Below are 18,761 nucleotides of genomic sequence, written 5' to 3' on the forward strand. Positions count from 1 at the left end.
TGAGTTTATGTATTTTTCTTTATTTGTGCGATTTGATCTTTCTTTCCTTTATTTTTCCACACACTATTTACTGCTTGACCAAATTTATTTACAATTATAAGTTTCATCTCTTGTACGTATAAATTTAAATATTTATATTTAAAATATTTTAAATTTATAAAATATCATAAAATATAACTATTATTACTTGTTAAATAAAAAAGTTAGAAATATAACCTTTTATATATGACCCCTGGGATTTAGTCTGGCTTTGGATTGCTGAGTATTTTTAAGTAAGATTTTAAGTTCAAATTTTGTTTTATAAAAAAATGTGATTAAGATGGAAGAACCACACTAAAGAATCAAGTGTTGGGATTAAGGATTAAAAATCTCAAAAAGTGATATCAAAGCATATTTTCAATGTTTCATTATTAAAAAATAGATAAAATATTTAGATTCATAGTTGATTTTTTATCTAAGTTTTATTCAACAATCCTTGAATTATGAACCATCGATGAATAATGTAAACAGTGGCTTTATGGTTCTTCATCAACTAAAGTTTTTTTATTCTACAATAGGACTTTTTTAACTTTTCAAATGGAAAGAAAAAACCATATATATTCTTAATATTGAAAATTATAGTCTTCTTATATTGTGTAAACTTAATAAAATTCTCATTATGGGTAAACACTCACATATATATATATATATATATATATATATATATATATATATATATATATATATATATATATATATATATATTCATTTAAGTTCACATAGATTAAGCTAAAAATGATAGATAGTTAGGCTCTTGTTATTTACACCCACTATTTTTTCTAAGTACACACATATCTCCTTTCTACCTTTCAATTACCCGTCATATCCTTTTTTCTTAAAGAAATGTTTTCAAGACATATATTTCCAAGATTACATATACCTATTTCATATATGTATCTCCACAACAATTCATAGTTATTTGTCCCATAAATATATCTTTGAAATTATGATTCATAGTTTCGGAGATGTACTTTTGAAATATGTATATATATTTTTAATAAAATATCACTTAAGAATTAAGATGGTTGACGATAAATAAAAAGAATGATAAATATTTATCTTATACACATGTTTATTGGTTTTATTTTCATCCTATCATTAATATTTTTTAAATCCTCTAAAATCTTATTTCATCTTATCTTTATTATTTTTTAAACCTTGATTTTAAATTGTCATTGCCATATATTCACTATACAATATTGTATTTTCATTATTATTATATAATATTTTATGTTTTTCTTTATGTGACAATGTTTTTTTAAGGTACGTTTATCATTAAATTCACCTGACATTGAATTATTGAGGTAGACTTAGATTAAAAATGAGTAAACATGCTTAAAGAAAATAAATCATCATCAAAAGTTTTGTTTTGTAATTAAGGTGTATAATATATGAAGTTAGTAACAAAGGTACATTGAAATGTAGTGCCACTCGAAGGAAAACACAAAATACCGTATAATAATAATAAATATACATTATTATATAATGAATATAGTTTATAATTAGAGTTTAAAGAATGATAAAGATAAAATGAAAATAAGACTAATAAACATAGATATAAGATAAATATTTATGTTCTTTTTTTATTTCTCGTCGACCATCTCAATTATTAAATAATATTTCATTAAAAAATATATACATATTCTAGAAGTGTACATCTGAAACTATCAATTATAATTTCAAGAATTCATTTTTGGAAAATAAAATGAGTATATTTCTTTAAGAAAAAAATATAATAAATAATTGAGATAAAAAGGGATGTACCAAGTGTACTTAAAAAACAGAAATATGAATAACAAGAGCAAATAATTATTATAATTATGTTAATATTAACTCACATTAATTATTATTAAAACACAAAATTTCAATAAAAGTTATCTGACACATATTAATTATTCTGTAACAATAACATGTTAAAATAAAAACCATTAACCACATGTTTAAATAACTTAAATTCCATTGATTTAAAATAAATTTCTTTCCTACTTTTTTTAAAAAAAAATCATTATTCTTTAGAAAATTTAAAAAGAAATAAAAAAAAAACTTGCCACAATCAAGGAACATTAGTTGAAAACTGAAAGGACAGACGAAGCAGAAAAAGAAATGGCTAGTCGCACGTGGTGACGAATGATGTTACACAAGACGCTCCCGTTCATCGGATTTGCTAGCAGGTCACAGTGTCACCCTTTTATATTTAATATTTTCAAACTGAAGTGGAATAGTCCCTTCCTTTTTACACACTAGCCGCTTCACCAAAGTTGAAAATTTTCAGAAACCAAAACCTCTCCCTCCTTTTCTTTTTTCCTTCTTCGCCACTCTCTCCATTCCTCCGATGATTTCCGAACCGGCGAGTTCCCTGAGAAAGAGCAACTTCCAAGACCGGCGCCTCAGCATCATCGACGTTTCCTCCGCCGACGATTCGCTTCTCGATGGAAACCCTCTCAGCCACCAACGTTCAGGTTATCTTTCTCTTCTCTTCTCATTTAACTGCAAACGACACCACTTATTCTCAATTGTTTGCCGTTTTATGCATCCGTCGAGATCAAACAAAACTCATTCAGATCTTCCATTTCAGAGAACCAAGAGCAGGCCGATGTGTTGTACACGCCGAACTCGAAGAAGTTCGAAGACGCCGCCACCAAACTCCAACAATGGGACCACGAGCCTCACTCCAACGACTCATCCGGAATCGGAAAACCTAAGAAAAACAGCAAATGCAATCTGCGCAAGAGTTTAGCCTGGGACAGTGCCTTTTTCACCAGCGCCGGTACCTTTCTTTCTGTACTTGCAATTTGTTTTGTTTGATTGGATGTTGAGTAGTTTTGTGTTTAATTGATGCGTGATTTTCAGGGGTTTTGGATCCGGAGGAGTTGACTATTATAATTGAAGGTGTTGAGAAGGATGAGAAGCCTGAATTACCGTCTATTCAAGAGGATGTGTACAAGTCGTGTGAGTCCATTTCTACGTTAGCGAGTGATAGCTTGACCTTTGAAAGTGTGGAGATGGAGGGTGATTTATTTGAGGATGTAAGAGCTTCAATTCAGAAATCTAGCAAAAAGTCCAGCCCTGCAGCGTCAAACATCAAAGTGCCATCTTCCCCTTCGGTTCCATTGTTCCAAACTCATGACTGTATGTCTTTGTCTCCACTCTGTGGTATTCAGCATAGATCCTTGCAATCTGTTTGTGAATTATGAAGAGCATTTATAAAGCATAGGTTGAGAGAGGCCAGATTGGTTCCGTGATTTTATATTAACTAGTTATCACAATTAAGGATTTGTTTTTTCATAAACTTGTAACACTAATTTTTTTTTCTAGATGCATGGAATGAGTGGACGAATATTTTAGATGCCTTTTTAAAAAAATAAAATCGAAACGTGTGCATTCTGAATTTCTGACGAGTGTTTGAAATTTATTTATTCTTCTCTGCTTTTATTTTGGTGTACTGATTCATACCCGATTGGTCAAATTGTTGATTTCTGGTTTTTTTTTTCAGCTTCGAAAAAGGTTGGCATGGTTTCTTGCAATAAGGTAAATTGCATTTGTGATAAAGACTAGAAAGTTTTTGTAATGTTAATGTCTGAATGATTCTCAAGAATACTTCAAAAAAAAATGTTTATGGTGCTGCCCAAGTGTGTTGGTTCAGCTGTAGGTTGATAGCTCAGCTGTACAAGACTTTATGGGTGTAGTATGTGTCCCCAAAGTTATCCTATCACAGAGGCACCTATTATCGCAGAGTGCATGGTGAGTAGAGACCCTCTCCATTTTTATTGAGAAAATGGACATCTTCATTTCTATGATGAGTAAAGGAAATTTGCAACTCTGAACAAATAGACATGATCATTTTTATACACACACAGCCATGTAAATGGAGATGTCCATTTCCTTTGAGAAATGGAGAGGATTTCTACTTGAGCACGGTGGTGAATATGGACACAATGTTTGCCACATTGCCTCCCATCAGTCCCATGGGCCCATTTTGTAACCCCTCCCCTCTCTCACACACACACAAATAAAATAAAAATCTGCAATAACTTTGTACTGCCATTAGATGAAGGTCCCACCTGCTTCTAAGAATCCAAGTGCTGGCATGCAAGGATTTGGGAAAATGACGAAGAAGAATAATCCTATTTTCCCCCAAATTCCACAGGTATAACTAAATAAAACCACTGAAGAGAACCAGTGGCTTTTCTAATTTTGCTTACTAATGATTGGCAGAGGACCAAAGCACTGAGGCTTGTTCAATGAAATTTTGAGTGATTAACTGATTATATACCTAACTATTTTTCTTATTTTGAAGAAGCATGTGGCTACAAGGAGAGAGTCATCTATTTTAATGCAATCAAAGGTACCCGGAAGGTCTAGTTTAAGTTCCACAATTCCATCCAAGAGAGATTCACTTGGCAATCCACATGTCAAAAGTGAAAGGGACAAGGCAAAACGAATAGTTGGTGGTTAGACCTTGCTTTAGCATTTTTCCACTTCTCATTTTGGCATAATGGTTACCATTTTCTGAGCTGTAGTTAACTTTCATTTTCCTTTGACCTCTTCAGATAGAGTCAGTTCAGTGGCAAAAGCATCTGTTGTTAGAGGTTCTCGAGGTTCTGTGCCTAAGCCCACACTACCATCCAAATCACCTTCTGGTCCGACAGTATCAACCAGGACTAAATCAGTGACTTCCACATCTTCTGGTAACAATTTATCTGACAATATTGGTAAATCTTCTTTTAGTTACTTAAAAAGAAGTTATAAGCCAACCTCATGTTGCCCAGTTGTCAAAACACCTTCAAGGGTTGCTTCAAGAAATAAAGCTGAACCTGAGATTTCTAGTCTTTCAAGGTTGATGTCTGCCACAAAGCTTTCTTCTAGTATTTCGCCCGCTAGCTCTATCAGTGACTGGTCTTCATCAGAGTCATCCTCAACAACTTCTATGGCTAAACGTGTGTGTAATAGTTCAAGGCCCAGCATTGATTGTGGGTCAAGCAGAAAGGTTTTATTGAACACTGATGCAGATCAAGGTACACACCCTCAGACTCCTCTGAGTGATTCAAGCTTAGAAAGGCAAGAGGCTCGGCAAAGTGGGATTATTAGTCAGAAGGAAAGGACAGTGCCTGGAGCGACAGTTCTTCCTCCAGTTTCCAAGAAACCTTCAGGCCTTCGACTGCCTTCACCAAAGATTGGTTATTTTGATGGGGTGAGTTTTGCCTTGTTTATATTTGATGTAAGCCAGAAACCTTGTTGGTTAGTGGTTAGTACCATTTTATTGGAAAAATGTACAGATTTCATATCATTATGACTTTGGTCACATACTATTTAGTGAGTTTTCCTGGTGGAATATGTGCTTCTGCAAATTATGATATTTTACTTTTCCTATTTCTTTCGTTATCTCTCTATTACACTGCATTTGTTGAATTGGTGTCATATTGTTGTGCAGGTGAAGCCCTTAGTGCGCACTCCACGTGGGTCTGTTGTACCTGGTGGCTTGCCAAAACATGGAGCTGAAAGTCCAAGAGAAGGCCAAAACAAAGCAGAACTTGGAAAGCTGCAACCATCCAGATCTTTTGTTTCAATTGATAATACAAAACCCAACAACCAGCAACCTCCACATCCAAATCCTTTTCATGAATCATTAGATGTTGCAATTAAGACATCTAATAGCGTGCAGAATGGCAAAAGCTCTTCCGACATATCCATTGGTGCTGTTGAAAATACATCACACTTCCATGTAGTGGAGAAAGCTCATCATGATTTGCCACCACTTAAGGGTGTCAATAACCAGGAAAATGCTCATCATGATGATCAAATTGATTGTTTGAGCAAACAAGTTGGACATATGGACATAAATTTTGAGATAGGGGAAAAGTTTAATAGTGATTCCCTTTATTTATTGCAGAATGATATCAGCTTCCAAGATAAATCCAATGGTCTGGATTTATCTAGTCACAAAGAGCTTATTGATTGTCCTAAGAAAGACGAATTATTTAATGGTTTATCTACTACATACCTTTATGTCTCCCCAACCAGCTTTGATGTGGTAGCTTCAACAAGGAGACCCTTTGCGGTCAAAGATTCCTTTTGTAACATGGATGGTGTTGTCTTTACAGATTCAACAGTTTCAGAGGCTAAATCGACCAACTTGCCTGTGCCGGAGAGCATTATTATGAAAGAAAACGAGTGAGATTGTGTAATTAAGTTGAACTATATGTTTGTTGAGTTTGCTGCTTTGTGCAAAACTGTCCAAGTCATGAATGGATAGTCTTTATCATTTTTGAAATACTTGTTATACTATTTATACTTTAATTTGATGGGTCTTCTAGATGTATTACCCATGGATTCGTTGCTGTGAATTCGTCTTCGATGTTTTGAACGAGAAGAACCTCGTGGTGTCGTGTATCCTTTTGGATTTCATGTTCTGTTTCCCATCGGGAATTTAAATGCCTGAGATGCATTCGTTTGCATTTTCATTAAACATTGTTATATGCCTTTGCAGAAACCAACATTATATAAGGAAGTGACTTAAATAAATAAACAAAATTTTATTCTTTGAATAAGTATAAATCTTGAACAAATTATTGAGTTGAGTTAGGCATAAAATAAATGTTATTTTTTTGTTACTATGTTGGTATGAATTATTTATCGACTTGTGTGATTTTTTTTTAATTATATTTTTTTTCATTTACGAGATTTAAACTGAAGATATTACTTAAAAGAATCAAGTCTAGTATAATTTAAACTAACAATTTTTTAGTATAAAATAAAATAAATGTCATTAATTATTATATTATTTAATTAATAAATTTAGTTATACTATCTCTATTTATAAGAAATGAATTATAATGTAAAAGATAGTATAAAATTATAACTATTCAAATAATAAATAAGAAGGACTAATTTGGACAAAATAAGTCAAACCAAAGACTTTAGTCTTAGTGCATTTAGTTAAAGAAAAATAACTTAATAAAAAACCTAAATCTAAACTAAGTTTTTTTAAAGGTGTCATATTTTTTGGTAAAACGAATTCCATCTGTAGCGTGTACATATATATAACTCGTTGTACCAAGTCACCTAATCTAGCTTTTTTTTAACAGTATATTTTCATTTTTTTTTCTTTTCTATTTTTTAGTATTTAAGTGAATTGTTTATCCAACTAACTGCCGTGAGCTAGAAGGAGAAATAAGTTAATGCATGAAAAATTGTTTATCCAAACAAAATAGCAAAATGAGTAAAAAGTTAAAAAAAAAAAACATTTCTCATTTTTAATAAAATACTTCTTTAGTATTTGTAACTTTTGTCAGTTAATACTTTGACTTAGAAATTCAAACATTAGTTTAAAATGTTGTGAAAGAAATGAATATAGCTCTTAGACAAAAAAATACGAATACACATTTAGATTTAGTTTAGCAGACAGAAATTGAAAATTTCAAAACTTCCAATAAGGAAACCCTTCAAATAAGTAACTCAAAACACCTTACCTTGGAAGTACCTCAATTTATAAGTTTAATCTAGAGAAATTTAGAATTACCAATCAAACAACAATTAGCTAAAAGTCTACAATTAAAGACACTAACTTTAATAGCTTAATTAGATTAGTTTTACTTAATCATAATCTTAATTAGTGAGATAATTAAGTATAATTATGCTTAATTAATGAGTTAGGGTTTGAATTGCTAAATTATGATACAATACACTAATATATGACTAGTTTAGCAAAATCACCCTAAACCAAGTCATTAGCCATCTAATGACTAAGATTAATCTAAGAACTTCATAGCTAAGCAAAGAATAAAGATATAAAAATATTCTTCCCACTTAATTAATGAAGAATTGAGGATAATTCTAATGCACAAGGCCAAATACTTTTAGAAGCCAACTTGTTTAACAGCTTGTTTGAACACTCTTCCAATATATTCGCCTTTCAATATAAGATTAAAACTTTCTACACTCTTACTATTTCTTCCTGTTGTGCAAGAAGCAACATCCTCAATATAAAACCGCATCAAGTGGTACAAATGACACGGAAGTAACATTTTGTCACTTGGGACAAACAAGAATAAAGTGTGAATTGTTGATTTACATCCAAAAGCGACCAAAATCATAATTATGCTTCCAACTTGCATATTTCTGACTACCACTTGCCCAGAATCAGGATTCAGGAGGCATAGTTTTAACACTTCTACATTGCTCTTATCTGTCTTCAAGAGGACCTAACAAAAACATAGGAATCAAGTTAGGACAATTTCGTTTCGTAATAATTAAACTAGGCCAACTAGACTGAGACGTGCTTCAGGTGGGAGAACCGTGATTTGCATGAGTTGTAGGAATTTTAGTCATTCTAAATTTTTACTATAATTTCAACAATGAAAGATATTGATTAAAAGGAGGTGACAAGCAAGAGAGCATCACGTGTATGACGTTGAGGAAAAAAGGAAGAGGTTATAACTTATAACCAATTAAAAATCCTTTTGCGGATCAATATACGCTATTAAAATCCATATTCTATTGTGTTAATTAAAAATTCTGGCAATCAAATACCCTGTTACACGAGTTATTCAGTATTTTACAAGATAGTTGCTTTAAATAACCAAACAAAATCATTTTATTGAAGGATTTTAAATTTGTGCGAAAGATACATTACTTTTGTAAAATTCTTCATTCAATCAAAAATAAATTATTTTAAAACCATATAGTGACCATTTCACAGTACCAAATGAGGTAAAATTGACCGAACTTCACACAAAGCATTCTCTATAAAAATGGAGCCCAAGTATGAGATATGAACCAAATTTAGTTCAGAAAAATTGCTACCAGAGAGATACAAAATTGTCCATAGAACTCATCCAGTCTCATGAAGTAAAATTCATAATAATTTTTTGGAGAAACTAGAGAGGACACGTCCCACAAGACTAAGACCTAGGCTTCTCTTTCTTCTCCTTGAAGAGAGCCAGGAGAGACACACCAGAAACCTTCACGACCTTGAATCTGACTCCAGGAATATCACCCACGGCATGACCCTTTCGTCCAAATCCAGCTATCAAGACTTCATCCTACAAACATCAACCACACCCCGTATTATAAAGCAACTCAAAAAATTGTCCTTCCACATTTTATGGTATATTGAGCATAGGCAAAAACAGCATCACCAATAGCAGCAAAATAATATAAATAACATGATCAATTTAACTTCTTACATTCTCTTCAATGTAATTTAAGCAACCATCATTTGGCACGAATGCAGCAATCTTCTTCCCATTTTTGATGAGTTGAACCCTGGCACATTTTCGAATGGCAGAGTTGGGCTGCTTAGCCTCAATACCTCTGCAGATAGAATAACATAATAATTTCTTAACACCAGATGATCTAATTGAGAAAGTATGCAAGTAAATGCAACACAGTACGAGTTATATTAATCTTACATCTTTTCAAGAACAATACCCTTTGCATGGGATGAACCAGCAAAAGGCTTCTTCCATTCATTTCCAAGATGAGACTTTTTGTATGACTTGTCAGCCCACCTTTGTCTCCTACGGTGAGACTTCAGCTTGCGGGCAGCTCCCATTCCATGTGTCTTCCTGAAAGAAGTCAGAAAAGACAAAGATTTAATTTTCTAACTCCATGGGTTCATATGAAAATTTAAAAACAAATAGTCCTATATTAGTTTGCAATCTGCATGCATAAAGGAATAATGACATTTAACAACAAATAGTCCTATATCCCACTCGACATTCTATGAATATCATTTCTAAAAGGATAAACCACTATTGTTGATGGAAACAAATAAACCACATTCTATTGATCTTAAAACACCATGACAATAGTCCTATCCCACTAGGCAAAATGAACAGACAAAATTCAATTAATGTTCTAGTGAATGCAATACCAAAACTCAAAAAATGATTTTGGAACATCGTCAACAAAGTAGTTGGTAGAGCAAACACCATTAGAACGTAGTGTCAAGAAATGAACCAAAACACACAGCACAATCCCTACACAAGTCTGATACTAGAAAAAAAAAGTTTTCATATCGGAAAAAGCCATGAGAAGATTTGCTGGACATGGATCCACACAAAGCAGCAATAACTAAACAACACACACCACATGATATAAGCTCCTTAATAAAACAAAAACAGACCATAAATGCAAATTATCCAATGGTAATCAAAATTGAGCAACAAAAGGATCAAGGGCGGTAAGAATCTCCAATGTTAACAAAAATATCAAAGTTTGGAATCAGACATAGCAATTTCAGGAGAATTTTGCAATAATAATTAGTTCAGGAAAATAAGAAGAACAATAATAATTGTCGAAAAAGTAATGTTGCATTACCCCATAGTGATATAGGATTGGTTCTGCGCCGATAGAGTTTGAGAGATCGAAGAAGATGGAGCCGAAGTAGCTGCCGCAGTGTAAAACCCTAACCCTGAATAAGGAGTGTCGTGGTGTTTATATAAAGATTGAAGGCTATTATGTCAGGGCCTCTCTTTCTAGACTACTAGGTTCGGCTCAACGACTTTGGATCCAGTTTCTTCGGGCTCTTTTCGGATTTTGCTACATCCTTTCCCCTTTTTTGCTAAGTGCACTCTTATTTTATTTTTTTCTATTTTTATTGTCATATAAACCCTTTATATCCATAACATTCATACAAAATCATTATTCAGAAATATATTTTCCGTAACAATGTTTTGATTTTAACATTCTGAAAAATACATTTTGAAACAATTTATTTTTAACATTTTGGAAATTACTTTTTGAAATATTGTTTTGCGTTATAGAAAATACTTTCCAAAATATTAAAATGAAATTGTTTATCAAAAAGTACTTTACAAAATGTTAAAAGAATAGTTAAAGTTTAATTTTAAGTGCTTTATTTTGTCTCACGTAAAAGTTCAGCTTTTGTTTTCTTCTATAGAAATCTTTTTTTTGTTGTTGTTATTTTTCTAATCATTAAAATTTTTACATATCCTAAGATGAGAAACGTTATACTTTTTTCCCAAGATGATATTTGATGTGTTTATCTCTATATTAAAACCAAAAGCGTTGTTGCGATTCGCCATTGGCCAATAGTTTTACAATATAGTATATATTGTCTTCTCTAATATGCCTTGAATAATGGATGTGAGGAATTCAAGAACGGATCCTACAACTAGGCACTTGCCAGGGCACTGCCCTTAAGGTAAGGGACCTTAATAAAAAGGTTGAACTTGCCCTTTTATTCTATTGAATTTATAGTTGTATTTTCTGCCCAGTTGACAGTTGTTGGGAATTCTTTTTGGTCTTAAGCTGAATTAAGGAAGAGACTTACGTAAGATCAGAGTTTACTCAAATTTGAAAGCGCTTGTTACTCTTCTTACTAATGGGTGTTGTCCTTGGCATCCTTGTTATAACCAAGTTGGGTTCAAGAGATTCATAAACGTAGACTTTATTTATAAGGGTGCTACTATTGATCCCTACCTTATTGTCAAAATATCCTTTTGTCCCAACTTCAAATTTCTTCAACCCTCCCTTTTCCTTCTTTCCCTTCCCTGTGTCTCCCACCTTCTCTCTCCCCATCTGTGTCCTCCTTTCCTCTCCTAGCCCTTCTCTTCCAAACCCTCCTCCTTTCCTTTCTTGTCATAATAAAATTATGATTCCGTTATCTATTTTTTTGATTTAGATTCTCTTATTCAATGTTTTTTCATCTTAACAAAATTGTGTTATGAAAACAAATTAAACAACAAAATCACAGGGGATGAAAAAAAATAACAAAAATTGTGATTTTGTTATTATGTTTGAAGTGATAAAAAAAATACAATAAAAACATGATATTATATAAAAAAATTACAATTTCATTGTAATAAAGGAAATGCAAAAATAATTACACAATAAAGAATCATCATTCAACTAAATCATGATTCCATGAAAATGACATTTTTGGAATAAAAAATAGAAACAACCTCTTAATAAAGACCAAAAGCAATTACAATGGGACCAATGGTAACTCCCTGTTTATAATGCTCTTAAGGCTTCACTGAAGCGCATCCAAACCTATCATGAAGATTCAAATGAGTAAAATACATTTCTAGTTTCTTACTTCTATTTTTTAAAAAATTATTAAAATTTACTTTGATTCTGTATCTTTTAAAAAATAATTTTAATTGTTTACTCAAATATTGAGTGTTACCCTTCCGAAACATTTGATTATTTTAGATTTTGAACCACCAGTTTTAAACCATTTAATATAATAACATAATAGCCCTCTATTTTTTTGTTATTTTTTAATCATAATTAAACATTCCTCAAAAACTAATATATCCTCAATGAAAAATTAACCATTCCACCCGTTTCACTGCCAATCGCCGGGTCCAAACATAAGACGAAAACGATGATAGGAAGCTACGTAGAATGAATAAAGAGGCATATGATAAATGATGGATAAATATGAGCAAATACAATTTGATAATATGATGGATAAATTCATCATTGCAAGGGAACCTACACTTTTTTTGGGGGTCGCATTTCTCGTAAACTATAATGATATGGTGGCAAGAAAACATACATGATTCGTAGAAACAAATATAGTGGTCTACATTAACTCTGCGTCATTAAGAAGCCGCTTCATTACTGCAGGTTCGACATATCTAACTACTACACAATATCAGTCACGAGTTTATCACAATTTCCCTGAGGAGCTGCTTAAATGGTCACTACTCATGAAACTTGATACCACAAAATACCTACCAATGACCAAAAAAACGTAACAATGAGAAACCACATAAAAGTAAAGCCATTTAGCCAACATATCGAAGTGTAGGCAATGATTACCATTACCTGGGCCGCATCTACTTAATGATGGTTCCTCCTCCACAAAACTCCAATCTTCTTCAACATGTTTGTATTTTTCTTCTTAGGTGACTCGTCATCTGTGTCTAATAAATAAGGTGAATTCATCTTGCCAGTAACAGAATTGAAGCTGTTTTCACGTGAGCAGTTTCGGTCCACAAATTTCCCGTTGTTTCCAGCAGAAATCATAGAGGCGGCTGCTTCGGCTGCCTTTCTCCACTGATCTGACTGAACTTTCAGTCTCCTTAGTTCGGCTTCCAACTCTGAATTTGCAGCCTGAGCAGCATCTAACTGCTCGGTCACCCGAGCCACTCTTTTGTTGCTTTTATCAGCCTCTTCTGTTATGTGGCCAAGTTTTGTCAAAGCCTCTTGCTCTGCTGCCCTTGCTGCTTCAGCTGAAGCAAGGGCCTCATTGGTGATTTTATTCGTCTTGAACTCTTTTAATTCCATCTTGAGCATACTGTTTTCCACCGCTATATTTTGCAGTTCTGTCTCTCTATCTAACAACTTTTCCTTCAACTCTTCAACATCAGCAACCAATTTTTTTAGCTCTATCACAAGTTCAGATTGCCTTTTAGTAGATTGGTTTTCCTTGATCTTGGAATTGAGCTCCTTATTCTCCTCCGACACACTAAAAAACTGAGATTCCTTGTCCATCAGGCTTGCCCTTAGCTCTTCAGTATTAGCTTTAGCTCTCCTCAATTCCTCATATAATTCAACCTCTCTCTGACTAGATTCTGATTTTGTGAGTTCCAGTTGTTCAAAAGCACATCGAATCTGCAATGTGCTCTGGATATACTCTTCCTGGTATCTTACCTCAGAAATATCCAATGCAGACTTCAACTTCCCCACTTCAACTTTTGCAGAGATAAGCTCAGCTTTGAGCTGGTTTATTTCCTCATTTTCTCCATTTTCCTGAGAAGGTCCATTTTCATTGGTTGGAGTTGAACCTGATATACTTTTGTTTGCACTGCTAAGCAAATCAGCCTGAAGTTTACTCACAAGTGCTTCCAATGATTTTGCTTGAGTTCTTGATTGCTCCAACTCTAAAGCCAAAGATTTGTAAGCTTCTGCTGCTTTCATGCCATCTGACCTAAGTGTTTCCACAGTCTGATTTGCTGTTTCCAATTGCATTTGCATTTTACCAACTACTTCCATGACCCTGGATTCGGATTCTTTGTAATCACTTAGCTCACTTTTTAGCTTTTCTACCAAAAAGAGAGTTTTATCAAGCTCCATCTTCAATTCCTGAATCTCAGCATGAGCTGATTCTGCACTGTTGATCTGAGTAGCTTCAGACTCACATACTCTTTCAAGTTGAATTTTCAATTTCTGTATTTCATTCATGGCAGATGCCAAGGCAGCCGAATCCATTGCCTGTTGCTTTTGGACAGCCTGTATTTCAGATTGCCATTCTCGATCTCGATCCTGAGAAATTTTGCGGAGCTCTTGAAGCCTCACTTCTTCAGAAGCCGAAAAGTCCAAAAGCTGTTGATGGGATTCCTCAAGCTCTTTCATCATGTCTACAAGTTGCTTCTTTGCCTCTTCAGCCTCCTGTTGAGCTTTTCTCTTCCATGACTCAGATGAGTTAAGTTGATCCTTAGCATTCTTCAGATCTTCTTGAAGCCGAGCAATCTGAGATTCCAATTCCTGGACCTTACTAGGTCGTTTTTTCTAGAGCCAGATGATAAAGAGAGAGAAGACAGAGTGAATATAAAAATTATAAACTGACAATAAGATAATATTTCATATTTTATATATATACATATAGACAATGGATTTATGAAATGCTTAAATAATTGTACCCAAGATCGGGTAATTCAGCTCAAGACACGAGTTAACTTCAAATACCTCAGATATTGGACTATGAGGTGACCTGCGTTCAATGATCTTTGGACTTCTATCTTTTGAAGTCTTTTTTGCAGCATTTGGAGAGGAGACAGAGTCTGCATCAGAGTTTGGTGTCTTCAACTGATGGGCAGTTCGAGGGGTTGCAGGAGATTTCTTTTGGGGCACTTCTGACATACCGACTCTACTTACAGTCAGCCATAAGCCAATTAATATGCATAAACAAATGTAAGAATTAGAATGTAACATACTGAAGTGGTCAAATCATGAGAATCCATCAATTGGATGAAGATATGCAACACTATTTTCAAGCATCATTCAAACAGGTGTTGCCCTCTCAAGGATAGACCAGTGACAAATTCAGATTTAGCTAAAGTTGAGGCCAAATAACTTTATGATCAATATCATGACCAGATGATAATTGCTAAAGTACAAGAATGATATATTTGTCGCAAGAAATGAAAAGGCCTTTCTTCAGATTCATCTTATTACTAATACCTTCAGTTTTAAGGCATCCTGATAACTAGAAGTTTGTGATGTCACCCAAGCCAAATAACAACATCACATTTTCCAACGTAAGTGTGTGAAACTAAAACTAAGGGCCACATGTATAAAAAAAAAACTAGGGCCACACAAGCATAATGGATCAGGCAATGAAGTAGAGAAGCATAGAAGATTGCCTCAAGCACAACAAGAGCTGGGAGAAGTTCATTTAAAGGAAATATTTTTCCACCTAGCAACAAAGAAAAATTACTTTACAAATTTCTTTCAGCAACATTCATAATGTGGTAGTTTTGGAGTTTACTAATCAACTGCAATTAAAGAGATGCATCCATAATTATTTTTTCATGTTTCATTTTACAAACTAGCAATCCTTTATTTACACATCCAAATCTAATAAAAGAGAGTGATTCATCCCTCATTTAGACCCCAGAAATAGTTATACAGTCATGTATGGTGACAGAGAAAATAGAAAGCAAGAAAAGTGTTAGATAATCCAATCTTACCTTGCTTTTGGTGTCTGCATATTTTAATCTCCCAAAGCCTTGGGATACAAAGGAAAACGAAAAGATCACTTCTTTAAACTCCCTGACCCACTAATTCCTGCAATAGGAAACTGAGTAAGAAATAAGGGCAAAAAGGAATTTGATTTATAGCATGACAAAAAATAAATAGTTCTCGGCAGATGCACACCACAAATAAGCATTTAACTTAACAAAAACAACAAAAAAGTAAAAAACCATAACAAACAGCATATAATTCCTTCAAAGATACTCCAAGTAAACTAACTCCACTACCACTTACCAAATTCAAAATACCAAAAAAAAAAAGCAAAATAAATATAAAACCTTGCACCAAAATCCTTAAATAACTGTCATTAACGCCACTCCAGTGTCCGTTAGCATACCACAACCACATAATGCTGCACTAACATTAAATTCTGTAATAAGAAATTATCAGGCAAAGTTCACACAGACAACCAAGGTTTCAACACACTTTCAAGTTTCAGAATTTAAGAAATAGTTTTTCATTTTTTCAGTTCCTCTTCTGCAACGTAACCTATAAGCCTTGTTGCTAACAGTGAATTTCCAGATTCCTTGCCAAAATTTTCGAAACATAAAAAGACAGGTGAAGCTGAGAAAAGTAGGAACAGTTTTTTTCATTTTCTGACCCCTTTTCTTCTTTTTAGTTGAGTGAAACTCCAGTTTGGAACAAGACACAAAGTTGAAGAGTCCAATGACAGCACACGAATCTTTGACCCACAGAAACCCAGATCTACATGACATGCATCCTAAAATACCAAATAACCAGTATTAACTAATACAAAGGAATAGTAAAATAAACACAGAGACAGCATGGGCAGAGATCCTGCACCTACCTCAGTAAAAACAAGCTACATGTTGTGTTGCAACCAACAATCTTTTAACAACAACTAAAAAACAAAAACCCAACTCAAAATTAGTGTCCCCAGCAAATAGCCAAAAAAAAAATCCCAACTTGAGAATGGGACATTCAAAAGACTAAAAAGAAAGAAACTTGTAAGTGTGAAGTGTTCTTAGGAGAAAGTTAGAGAAGCAAAACATTGAGAAATAAAACAAACACAAACCAACTCAGCAGCCAGCAAACTGAGGATCGCTAAACTAAATTACCCTTTAGAAAAAAATCAAATGTTGTTTGAAAAAAACACTGAATATAATTGAGAACGCAACCAAGGAAAAGAAGAAGAATCAATGTGGAGCAGCAGCAACAGTTGACGGAAGAGAGTATAGTAATGAGTTTATGAGAAGTCTCACCCAAATAATGTTCAAATGGCAATGTGTGAAGTGTGAAGAGAGGTAAACCCTACCTAGTGTTGGAGGGAAGAGAAGGCATTAGAAATTAGAATATAGAAGGAAGGTGAGTGAGTGAGATGAGTTTGGTTTATGTGCTGTTGCTCAGTTCCCGAGTTTGTGTCATTGTATTTTCTGTGTCAGAGGCGAAAGTAGGAGCCAACACCAAAAATACGTTTGAAGCCAAGACATCATTAATGACAACGCTCTTTGGCTTCCACGCGCTTCTTTCCACTTCACTTATTATGCGACCTCAACTCAATGCTCATTGGGGGTGGACTGTGTGGACTACTGGAATTATTGGCATTTCTCATTTCTCCATTTTATTTTGTTGAGAGGAAAATAAAGAGATTAAAAATAGTTACTTATATGTTAATGGAGTTTATTTTGATTTGATAAAAATGGAAGAGAGAAATATAGAAGAAAGAAATTGGATGGAAATGTGATATAATGTGTTTGAATAACATATAAAATCAATTCTTCTCCATGCCAGATACTATGAAAGAGTCAAAATACATATTTAATGTTTTACCTTCACCGTAAAAAGAATAACTATTTATTCTCAACATGAATATATTTCAAACATACTAATACTTCATTCATTTAGAAGAGTGTAACATAAGAAGGAAGAAATGCTTAGAGCATGGGATCTACTTAAACAATTTTTCTCATTCATTTAGAAGAGTGTAATATAAGGAGAAAGAGATGCTTAGAACATGAAATCTGCAAATTAAACTACTTTTCTCCCCTGACAAATGGGTTATGCATAGGAAACAAGTCACGTCGTTTCTCCATTTTGCTCTCTTTTATTCATTATTAAAGGAAGAAAATAAAATTGTGTTTTCTTGTTTAAAAGCAAATACATATAATTTTTTAAATAATTTTAAAAATAACCCCCTTTAAAATTCAAGAATAATGACATATCTTTAAGATATTTAAAATAAATCATATTATACAAGGAAATAATAAAATACTTATAAGGATGAAAACATCTCTATACAAAATTTATCTATTTTTTTATATTTTTGTATTAATTGAAATAAGTAGATTACACTAATATGTAATTAGTTCGAGTGATATTAATTTAAATTCTTTAAGATTTTGATTTCAAGTATTACGAATTAAAATAAGTAATTGAAATAATATGAGTAACCTAAAAAAATAAGTAGACAAATTTTTTAAAAATTCTTTATTGTTTTTATTAATCCAGATAATATATTTTTCCAACTTAACTTTTCTTTTATTTATTCTACTTTTATTTTTTACTATTTTTTCTTTATTTCCTTCCTCGTTCAAACAAAGTATAAATATTTTAAAATTTCAGGATTCCTGAAATACTCATATACCACACTTAAATTTCATGGATTTAAATTATATCTCGAGATTCCAAATTTCACACTTCACTACAAAAATGTTTATCTTATATTACCAATATTCAATATTTTAAAAATCATTAAAATTATCTGCAAGACTGGATCTTATTTATCTTTTCCAACTATTTCAGTTTATATTCTCGTAGAGAAAACTCGAACTTGTGTCTTTGCATTGCTTGGAAAATTGTATTAACTGCATTCATTAGGAAGTCAATGTAATCTTTTATTCATTGCATAATAATATCAGCAAATACTTGTTATTTATGTTTATCCATTTAAAGTAAGAAACAAATTTGAAACACGTGCTGCATTCAGTATGGAATAACAACGGAGAACTCCCCAATAATGGTTGAACATA

General features: G+C 33.0%; 3 protein-coding genes across 13 annotated transcripts; 1 reads left to right on the top strand and 2 right to left on the bottom strand.

Annotated features, from left to right (window-relative positions):
* Nucleotides 1–2,156: 2,156 nt before the first annotated feature.
* LOC114400325 (flocculation protein FLO11-like) lies at nucleotides 2,157–6,513 on the top strand. 3 transcript variants are annotated; one of them, XM_028362739.1, is made up of 9 exons: nucleotides 2,159–2,498; nucleotides 2,615–2,806; nucleotides 2,890–3,168; nucleotides 3,533–3,567; nucleotides 4,088–4,186; nucleotides 4,337–4,490; nucleotides 4,590–4,727; nucleotides 4,809–5,230; nucleotides 5,471–6,494. In XM_028362739.1, the coding sequence occupies exons 1-9, from the start codon at nucleotides 2,372–2,374 to the stop codon at nucleotides 6,212–6,214; spliced, it is 2,190 nt and encodes a 729-aa protein (XP_028218540.1). In that variant the 5' UTR covers nucleotides 2,159–2,371; the 3' UTR covers nucleotides 6,215–6,494. The 3 variants fall into 3 exon arrangements, with proteins under 3 accessions (XP_028218538.1, XP_028218539.1, XP_028218540.1); XM_028362737.1 differs by having other exon boundaries at nucleotides 2,157–2,498; nucleotides 4,590–5,230; nucleotides 5,471–6,513; XM_028362738.1 differs by having other exon boundaries at nucleotides 2,157–2,498; nucleotides 4,340–4,490; nucleotides 4,590–5,230; nucleotides 5,471–6,513.
* Nucleotides 6,514–8,749: 2,236 nt separating this feature from the next.
* Nucleotides 8,750–10,515, bottom strand: LOC114398947 (40S ribosomal protein S23). Its single transcript, XM_028361040.1, has 4 exons — nucleotides 10,360–10,515; nucleotides 9,450–9,605; nucleotides 9,225–9,351; nucleotides 8,750–9,080 (listed from the first exon to the last, which is right to left on the bottom strand). The coding sequence occupies exons 1-4, from the start codon at nucleotides 10,362–10,364 to the stop codon at nucleotides 8,940–8,942; spliced, it is 429 nt and encodes a 142-aa protein (XP_028216841.1). The 5' UTR covers nucleotides 10,365–10,515; the 3' UTR covers nucleotides 8,750–8,939.
* A 1,900-nt stretch (nucleotides 10,516–12,415) lies between these two features.
* On the bottom strand, nucleotides 12,416–17,240 carry LOC114400653 (interactor of constitutive active ROPs 2, chloroplastic-like). Of its 9 annotated transcripts, none has more exons than XM_028363207.1 (7): nucleotides 17,048–17,239; nucleotides 16,580–16,633; nucleotides 16,373–16,492; nucleotides 15,708–15,804; nucleotides 14,704–14,884; nucleotides 12,841–14,526; nucleotides 12,550–12,746 (listed from the first exon to the last, which is right to left on the bottom strand). In XM_028363207.1, the coding sequence occupies exons 4-6, from the start codon at nucleotides 15,725–15,727 to the stop codon at nucleotides 12,856–12,858; spliced, it is 1,872 nt and encodes a 623-aa protein (XP_028219008.1). In that variant the 5' UTR covers nucleotides 15,728–15,804; nucleotides 16,373–16,492; nucleotides 16,580–16,633; nucleotides 17,048–17,239; the 3' UTR covers nucleotides 12,550–12,746; nucleotides 12,841–12,855. The 9 variants fall into 9 exon arrangements, with proteins under 9 accessions (XP_028219004.1, XP_028219013.1, XP_028219008.1 ...); XM_028363205.1 differs by having other exon boundaries at nucleotides 16,995–17,239; XM_028363208.1 differs by lacking the exon at nucleotides 16,373–16,492.
* Nucleotides 17,241–18,761: the final 1,521 nt, after the last annotated feature.

The sequence above is a fragment of the Glycine soja genome, chromosome 19 (genome assembly GCF_004193775.1).
Source record: "Glycine soja cultivar W05 chromosome 19, ASM419377v2, whole genome shotgun sequence".
NCBI classification, from domain to species: Eukaryota; Viridiplantae; Streptophyta; class Magnoliopsida; order Fabales; family Fabaceae; genus Glycine; species Glycine soja.

Bases quoted from the DNA above. Each gene is read 5' to 3' on its own strand.
- LOC114400325 (XM_028362737.1), top strand. From the start codon at position 2,372: ATGATTTCCGAACCGGCGAGTTCCCTGAGAAAGAGCAACTTCCAAGAC. The intron at 2,807-2,889 runs GTACCTTTCTTT...CGTGATTTTCAG, and splicing joins TGCCTTTTTCACCAGCGCCG to GGGTTTTGGATCCGGAGGAG. The intron at 3,169-3,532 runs GTATGTCTTTGT...TTTTTTTTTCAG, and splicing joins ATTGTTCCAAACTCATGACT to CTTCGAAAAAGGTTGGCATG.
- LOC114400653 (XM_028363203.1), bottom strand. From the start codon at position 15,727: ATGCAGACACCAAAAGCAAG. The intron at 14,885-15,707 runs GTAAGATTGGAT...GACTGTAAGTAG, and splicing joins ATGCAGACACCAAAAGCAAG to AGTCGGTATGTCAGAAGTGC. The intron at 14,527-14,703 runs GTATTTGAAGTT...ATCTGGCTCTAG, and splicing joins CTCATAGTCCAATATCTGAG to AAAAAACGACCTAGTAAGGT.
- LOC114398947 (XM_028361040.1), bottom strand. The intron at 9,352-9,449 runs GTAAGATTAATA...TTCTATCTGCAG, and splicing joins GGTATTGTTCTTGAAAAGAT to AGGTATTGAGGCTAAGCAGC. The intron at 9,081-9,224 runs GTAAGAAGTTAA...TGATGTTTGTAG, and splicing joins TAAATTACATTGAAGAGAAT to GATGAAGTCTTGATAGCTGG.